We start from the raw sequence: 9540 nt of genomic DNA on the forward strand, positions 1-9540 counted from the left end.
CTACATTGTTGCATCATATTTGTAGCCAGGCTCAGTCACAGACAGCCTGACAGTTGTATTCCTTTGTGGTTTCACAGGGTGAAAAATCAGTGTAAAATCTAGGCTAGTTAAATTATAAATAACATAACAAATAGCCTAAAACGTTATTGTTCACTTTCAACTTTGCACATTGATTCATCACCTCTTCAAGAAGAAGAAATTCAAGAAAATCGCGTTTTTTGCCATTATGAAACCCGGAGTTAAAATTCAAGAAAATCGCGTTTTTTGCCATTATGAAACCCGGAGTTAATGAAACAAAAATATGCATGCTAAAATAATCTCAATAGAATACAGGTAAATAATTTTTAACAATAATTAGTGCACTGGGGATGAAGAGGTTGTTTTAAAGATGCAGTCAGGGGGAAAATGGCAAAAGCTACTTTCTAGGAGTTTTATGTGTTTAAGCATGGAGGATTTTTTCCTCCATGGTTTCAGTTATCAGATGGTATATATTGTTTTGACAACTCCTAACTCAATTTGTAACATGACCACAGATAACTGGATGATCTTTATTTAATATATTTAATTTATCATATTTCTATGCTTTTTCATGAAACTGTATTTATATTTGTAAATATATATTGTATATGTTTTATATGATCTTTCTAGTACATTTTGATCATGACTGTTTCATATTTGTTTACAGGAAAAAACATAGGATTTTTGGACCAAGAGGAATGATGCAGAGGACATAGTGAACTTGTAGAAAATATCTCATTAGTCAGATGAATGTATACATTGAATATACAACTGTAGACAAGTTTCAACAGTGACCCGCTATCCGGTGGTTACAACGATTAGAGAACAGATGTCATCATATTCAGGAAGAGTCAGTAGTAGTAGAAATACACAACGTTGTGCTTAATAAAGTAATACGGATGTGCGTCTGGTATAAATGAGTATGATGGTGATGATGTAATAAAGATGATGATAGTTATATAATTAATATTATTATACCAGAAAGGTAGACGTTTGGTGCAGAAGAAACAATTGTGAATACTGTCAATAAAACATGTAGTATTGTATGACTGTTAAGTGACTATCCTATTTAAGGAAAAAGCGTTTACAAAAAAAATGTAGCATGCCATTGTCTGCCAGCGTAAGGGTCGCAAGTAATGGACTTTCCATGTTCTTGGAATAAGCATGTAATACAATTTTAAACATACCTTCCAGTAACTAACATTGTAAATGGCCTTTAAGTATTTATGGCCCACCTATAAATGGAATACAACTTTGGTATATAAATAAAATTGCTGTATTATTTTCATTTTGTAGCAGTTTAAATGAATAATATGGAAACTTTACCTATAAATCTTGAGTATTTTGATACTATCTCGACCACCTTCCTTTTTCTTCCGCTCCTTTGTGTGACTATCCCTCTATTTAATACTATTAAAACATTTTGTGAGTGTTTATTGTGTATAATGCTTAATCCATCCTGTACGTAGCTTTTATGAATAATATGTCTTGTTTGTAATTGATCAACAAAATTGGCTATGCTTCAATGAATTTAAAAAGCACATTGGCTATATTTGAACGGATGAAGCACTCATTGGTTATGCTTGAACGAATGCAGCACTCATTGGTTATGCTTGAACGAATGCAGCACTAATTTGTCATGCTTGAATGGATGCAGCACTCGTTGGTTATGCCGCCTCAATGGATGCAGTGCTCATTTATGCTTAAACGGATTCAGCAATCATTTGTTATGCTTGAACGGATGCAGCACTCATTGGTTATGCTTGAATGGATGCAGCACTCATGGTTATGCTTGAATAGATGCAGCACTAATTGGTTATGCTTGAATGGATGCAGCACTCATTGGTTATGCTTGAATGGATGCAGCACTACTTGGTTATGCTTGAATGGATGCAGCACTCATTGGTTATGCTACAAATGCAGCGCTCATTTGCTTTATTAAATGTAGCAACTTACTTTTTGTTATGCTTGAATGAATACAGCAACTATTATGTTTGAACGATTACAGTCAGTTGATGGCTAGAATATTTGATGTGTTAACATTAGATTATCTTATAGTATTTATATTGATGGTTTTTTTTATGTGTCTGTTTATGCAACAATGTACATTTAGGTTGTTTTATTTTATGCCATTTTTCGTTGTGTACCATCAACTATCACAGACATATTTATTTATATGTTGTATTGATGTACTATAATATGTTAATATTAAAGACAAAAGTGTATAATATAATATTTCACTTTAAAAATCAATATTGATGATAAAAAATTAATATCATAATAATAAAGTGCTTTCATAATTTCCTCGCCCGTAAAACAATCAAATTTCTTTTCTTCAGTAAAAATGAATTTGCCAATCATGTTTATATACAGTATTACTTATTTCAGTTTTGTTAGATAATAATGATGTGTACATTTTTCAATTTGTAAACTATGACTCTTGTGTGCTCAATGAATACCATATATAATTTGTACAAACAGCAGACTCATCTTTGAGCACATGGATAAGTGTGTGACTAAATCTAACAGCTTTCATTTATTAATACCGTACTCCTCACACAGGATATTAGTTGGGTAGCCAAGTGGTTAAGGACACTTGATCAGACTGCCATACAGAGAGACGTGGGTTCAATTCCTGACAACTCCCAGTCTACTCAGCTGTAAACCTGGTTGAAAATACTAGGAGGATAAGGAGGCAAGGAAAGGAAATGGCCACCCTACCACATAATGCTGAGGCTTAGTAAAATGAATTCCCAACAGCTCATTCCCCTACGTTCAGAAATGAATAAGAGACTTAACCTTTTTACTCCTTACACAAATAATCACCATTTATTTACAAACGAGGGCACTTCACGGAAACTATTGTTATTATGATTATAACTTTCTATATTGGTATAATGATATTTATGAGTAAAGGGTAGTGACAGGTCTGTGCGGGTGAATTTATGACCAAAAATATTACCCATCCAAAAGTTGTTGTTCAATAGATGTTGGGCAATGGTAATTCATATCTGGCTCTAAATTTAGTTACTGTTTCACATGTAAACATCAATGGTCAATAGTTAACTTTAAATAACTTGGGTAGTATAATAATTTTCCATGAATTATGAATAAGTTATCAATTTTTACTTCATGATTTGCTATCAGTAGTCCTGCAAAATCACTGGGCGAGAAAAACCATAATTATTTTTGTTTTTCATATAAATTAATATATTCTTTTGGGCAGTAAATTGAACAAGTTCCAGTAACCAAAAATGCACAATTAACAGAATAACTGATTTTAAGCAGTTATATTTGTCAGAAACCGAATCTTTCGGGAACGATCAATTACCAAAGTAACATTACACAACTTTTAATATATTGAAATTAAAATGTTAATATTTACTTAATAAATACAGGAATCAGTTATTACATGATTTATAATATTATGTTACCAACCATGTATAATTACATTATTATGTAAATTGTGTATGCAGTGTAATTCATTTCTGACCGTATTATTTATTATATTCAATAATTATCGTATTGGAATTTTCGTGTACTGTACTCCGAAATATACCATTTAATCATTGTTTATTGGTAATACACTATTACATTATATGTGATTTATAGTTACTGAATACTCCTTCATTTGAAACCCCCTCATTACAAAATGGTACAGTCTTTTATTAGTCGATGGAAGTTTAAAACTCAGGGAGCACTTGTTGTGTCCAGGTTGTACTAGAAAAAAGTAACTTAGTCGCCGTTTATATATTTCCTCTTAGCCCCCAGGACTATGACAATAAGTAGTACAATTATAAATTGTTTGATTAATTGTGATAAAAAATGAAGTTAAGATTGTTATGTCTATTTATACAAGAACAAACTTACTAGATAGATAGATGTGAAAACTTTCTATAAAAAAAATTACAATACTGTATTCCTTGATCGTATCGAGCTTAAAATTGCCTTTATTTGCGTGTATTTGCTGGCCTAGAAAATGTAAGCGCTGCCCAACAATGTTGTTAAAAACACAGCAATTCTATTGACAAACAAATTATTGTTCTTAATAATAATAATACATTGTACATTATATAAAATAATTGTAGGCCTAGATATGTTATGTTTGTATTATTGCTGATGAGGAGCGAAATGCTTTTTGTGGCTGATTGTTTTTTTTTTATATGTGAGTGATATTTAAACACGGATCACTATCAAATCCTTCTTAATTATATAATTAAATATATTATGTATAATTATTTTATATAATAACACAAAGTGCTTGTGTGGTCAAACCCCTCATTTACATGCGTTTAAAGCATATATAAATTGTTTATATAAAATTTGAACAAATTTTCTGTAAATGTTGACTAATTGAATTTACTATTGGTGCCAACATTTACATGGTAGAAATGTAATTTATTATAAAAATTATTATCATTGTAATATTTTTAATTGTAATTGTAAAAATAAAATAGACCTTTAAAAACCTATTAATCTTCAATATATGCTTGTAATTTAGCATTTTGTAAATGAGGTGTTTGACTATATACAGTAATACAATACGAAGAATACTGTATATTTTTTTCTTCGAAATTCGTTCATTAACACAGTGTCGTATCCATGGCAATCCAATGTAAACAGTTATGGGTGTGTTCTGACGATAATACAACCACGCCCACTATATCTTTGTGGGGTGCGCGTTGGTACATTTTTCTAGACGCTCCTCCTGCATTGAACATTGGTCAATACTTTTTGATGAACATTTTGTTCTAAAGCTCTGTCTACGCTATCAAACTAGTTCGACAAAAAAAAAAACTGTAATGTGGCCAAATATGGTAGTGATATAACATCATCATGTCCATATATGGGCACAGCACATTTTTTTGTCACATAAAGTTTGATAGTGTAGACCGAGCTTAAGACGAGATTATTTGGGGAGGGAGAAAGGCAATATGCTCGAGTATGCACGCTAAACTAACCTTCCAAGTTCCACCAAACTACTAACCGCCTCTGGATACGACATTGTAACGTTGATACCGTTTAAAACTTTAAAATACAAACTATAATTTCTTTACCATCATGTTCAGTGAACCGCCAGATTCTAAGCTCTCATTATTGAATTAGGCTTGTGTTGTATAAAGGAAAATGTCCAGCCCAGTACCATTATCGTCACAATAAAATCAATGGAATTATTTATATCTGACATAGCGTTTCATGTGCTATTATTTTGTGATTGCTTTTAATGTTTTATTTTATTCAATTCGGAAAGAGCACTGTCGACACACATGCAGCAACTCCTTGGAGTAAATCATGCTTTGAAATTTTCAATCTAGTTTTCTTTTATTTTTGTAGGATTCGTAAAAAAAAATCAGAATTAGAAGTTGCTAAAAGCAAAAGTACAAGACTTCGTATAAGCTGGTGTGTCGCATGTACTACATTCTTGGAGTAAAATCATACTTTTAAAATATTCAAAATATTTTTTATAGGATTCGTTAGAAAAGAACCGAATGGCATGAGAATAATAGGAATACGTTTTTCTAGACGTAGGCCCTATTGGTGTTTTTTAAAAACAAAATTCGTTCGTTTTTATTTCACATTTTTGTCACACTTAATAATACAATCATGTACGAATAAATAAAAATAAAAATATCCATCAAATCAATACAAGTCTGACATTTCCGTCGTAAAGTAGAAAATATAAACCATTTTTGTTTTTTTATTCATCCAATCACGTGCGCAGATTGATGTCGATGTATCTACTTTTGCGCATGTGCACGTGTTTCTATGCGCTTTTTGTTTATGTAAATGTGTTGCTATGTGTTTTCCTGGTTTTTGCACATTTGCCTGCCACTCGCCGTGAAAGCGCAAGTTCACGTTTTTCAGGAGAAGAAAAGTTTAAAAATGTAAGTGATTTATGTAGTTTAGGACCAACTAGCAGTATTTAATCAATAAAAAACATCGTTAAGATAATTTCGGAAGGGCTATTCGAAAGAAAATGTAATTTAAGTATACTTTTTTAACACTTTTGTGTATTCAATTCCCCTCCCTCCCTCTCACTTGCCAGTTTTCCGATAGTCTAGTCGTCGACGATTGTGCGCCGCGTCATAGCATAAAAACAAAAACCGAGTGTAGTTTTATACAATCTGCGCAAGTGCACATGTTTCTATGTTTACGCGTAAACGTGTTGCTATGTGTGTTTTCCTCGTTTTTGCACATTTTGCATGCCGCTCTCGCTGTGGAAGCGCAAGTTCAAGTTTTCAGGAGAAGAAACTTTTTAAAAACGTAAGTGCTTTATGTAGTTTAGTACCAACTAGCGGGGATAAAACAATAAAATACAACGTTAAGATAATTTCGGAAGGGCTATTCGAAAAAAAAATAGTAATTTAGGTATACTTTTTTTACACTTTTGTATATTCAATTCCCCTTCCTCCCTCCCAGTTTTCCGATAGTCGTCGACGATCATGCGCGCACGCGTCATAGCAATAAAAACAAAAACTGCGCATGTGCAGTGTTTCTGTATATGTTGTGCGCGTAAACGTGTTGCTATGTGTCTTGTGCTTGTTTACGTCACACACTTTGCCTGGTATCGATGTGAAAGCGCAAGTTCAAAGTTTTCTGTTGAAGAAAAGTCTAAAAATGTAAGTTATTTTAGTAGTTTGGTACCAACTAGCAGCGATAAAACAATAAAATACATCGTTAAGATAATTTCAGAAGATCGTTTTAATTTAATTAATCTAATTTATATACTTTTTTTATTCACTTTTTGTGTATTCTTCCCCGCCGCCCTCTTCTTTCCTTTTCCGGTTTTCGGGTCGACGGCGGTCATGCGCGGACGCGCGCGTGAGCAATAAAAACGCGGGTGGTTTCGATCGCAAATGTTGTAAGTTGCTTGGTTACACCTTTTGTTTTGGCAACATTTTGTGAACTGGCCGATTGCCACAAAACAAAGATTTTTTTTTGCCACAGAAAACTGTTAATATGTAAGTTTCTTCATGGTTTTATTTGTAGCGCAACATACCAATCTGTTTAGAAGCCATTTTTATATTGCATAAGAAAAATATTTCTATGCAAACGCAAACGAAATTTAGAGATAACATTTAATAAAGAAATTGTAAATAAGACTGCCTCCGTTTTAGTGAAGGTTCGCGGGCATCGTGCTGCCGCCCCCCCCCCCCCCTCCTGTGCGCTACGTGCGCGTGTGTGGCTCGCGAATAGTGAGACTAGGCTAGCCCTAGTAGGCTATGGCCACCTCCCTACTGGCTAGGATGTCAATGTTCATTTGCCTTTTGTTGTTTTTTTTGTCTTAATAAGTGGGAGAAAAAGAAATTGTGTCAGTGTTGCAAACAAAAAAGCAAAAGCATTAATTAATAATAAATAATCAATGTCAATATATTTTTTGTTGATCAATCATTCCATTAATCAATTTTTATTTAGGTAGTCCATAGGCTACCCAATTTTTAAAAGTCCTAGTACTAGTAGCCTAGGTTTAACATAAGAGAAAAACCCCAAACTTTGTTTCAGATTTCATAATTAATAATGGCTAAACAAACAAACTCAAAGAAGTCCAAGTCCAGGAGTGCCATGTGCCAACAAGAGGAGTTTGCATTGTCCAAGACTGCTGTCCAAGGACGCAACTTTGAATGGCCTGGTGACGATAGAGGTGACCAACAACTTGACCAACCAGAACTGTCAAAACCAAATCTCATAGAAGCTATCAAAAAGTAACTTTCCATTTCCTTTTTTTTGTATTTATAACTTCTTTTTTATTTATTCTTTTGTTATTTCAACAGTAAATGGTTTTGAATTAAAAAGGGCAATAAACAATATATACGTATTTAGAATAATATATGAGGCATATGCCTACTATTTATATATATATTTTTTTTATTTATTTATATAATTATGTAAGATTAAATTTAAATATAAATTAGTACTTGATCTTCAAAAGATGGTAGTTATTGTAAATATTATAACAGTAAGTAAAATTTAAAATCTTGTTTAATTTTAGATTTGATTTGCAAGAGAGTGAGAACCAAGATGACAAGGTTCTAGTAGAGGACATATCAAAAATAAAACAATCTATGACTGGTCAACCCGACTCACCTGAAACATGTCCGACAACACGTCGAACTGATGCACGTAATAACCTACTGAAGATGAATGGACATAAGGTCTTCCAAGTTTCACCACCACGCAAAATACCACGACCACCATCTGCCACAAAGAGTGGCAAGAACACTCCGCAACGATTCGGACGTAGAATTCGATCACCAATCTTGCCTCCCATCATCAAGGGTATCTCAATCATGGATGCATCGAAAGACGCAGCAGATATCCTTATGCCGACTCCACCTAAAACTCCAAAACCTCAACGACAACGCAAGGTTTTACTCAAGTCTGAAGCACAAAGTGCAGAGCATGAACCGATTGACAAGAACTGTGCTTTTCCGATTGTCTACAGCCCAACATTTCTGCCACCCTTAAAGGAGGGAAGTAGGCACATTCTACGGATGGTTGCTGAAGGCAAGAAGGTGCCAAGACTGGGAAAGAGCACTCCACTTACCCCTCTTGATCAACCAAAAGCCTGTGAAGAACAGCCAACAAATGTAAGTAGAAAGTCACTTGTCTAAAATTATTATTAATATTAACTTTGATATATTGTGTCAATAATCACTATCATTCTAATTAGTATTCTAATTAGTTATAATTAATATTTTAATTTAGGTTGCCTTGCGTCACATGATCAAGCCAATGAAAGACGTCCATCAAGCATTCAGTGCTCCAGCTTCTTTGGTTGCCAGTGATGAAGACAAACATCATCCACATGATCTAAGCTTGCTTAAGATCGACACCAGACTATCTGGAGATGATGATTCAGAGGCTTTTAAACCAATCAGACTATCCAGCTCAATGCACCACAAGAAGGTACTGCGCGCTCTTGACAAGGTAAAGCCCAGAACAATCTTCTATATTCTGTTATTGTTGGAAATAAATAATATATAATAATATTTTTTAAATAAAAATAATAAATAAGTAACAATTGATAATGTATTAATAATAGAGACCTCACCTTGCCTATCCTCTTTGTGCCCTATAACACATAAAGCCATGATAAAATTTTATAATAATTGCTTTGATTGATTATTATAATAATAATAATTTAAAAATTTAGAACCCACGTGCCAGTACACACCAAGCAGCAAATGCTACAGAGCTGAGAATGAACATATCAACAAAGAAATTACTACCACCAATTAAGACCAAACCAACCGAAGACGAAGACACCGGTAAGCTTTAGATTTATAATTTTATTTCACAACAAATAATGTTTCGTCACTCAACAATATTAAATGCAAAAGGGCCAAGCTGGAGTCCCCTTTTTACCAGCAATTTGTCAAATGTTCAAGCTTCAAGAACCAACTCACTACTTAAACTTTCAAAATTATGTGTGTTATAAATGTTTGACTTTTTCCGCCAGTCCAATCTGACGAACTGACTGACGACAGCGGTGAAGGTTGTATTGACTACCTTACAATCACC

General features: G+C 33.4%; 1 protein-coding gene across 9 annotated transcripts in view; it reads left to right on the top strand.

Annotated features, from left to right (window-relative positions):
- Positions 1-5196, top strand: part of LOC140054924 (liprin-alpha-1-like) — a 74175-nt gene extending 68979 nt beyond the window's left edge. For all 9 annotated transcript variants that reach the window (XM_072100046.1, XM_072100053.1, XM_072100051.1 and 6 more), the window contains one exon: positions 686-5196. Coding sequence is in view for 1 of the 9 variants with exons in the window: in XM_072100053.1 (XP_071956154.1) it covers positions 686-697 (12 nt within the window). In the remaining 8 variants the exon portion in view is untranslated. The remainder of the gene's footprint in view (positions 1-685) is intronic.
- The last annotated feature ends 4344 nt before the right edge of the window (positions 5197-9540 follow it).

This window comes from Antedon mediterranea, chromosome 7 (assembly GCF_964355755.1).
Source record: "Antedon mediterranea chromosome 7, ecAntMedi1.1, whole genome shotgun sequence".
Classification (NCBI taxonomy): Eukaryota; Metazoa; Echinodermata; class Crinoidea; order Comatulida; family Antedonidae; genus Antedon; species Antedon mediterranea.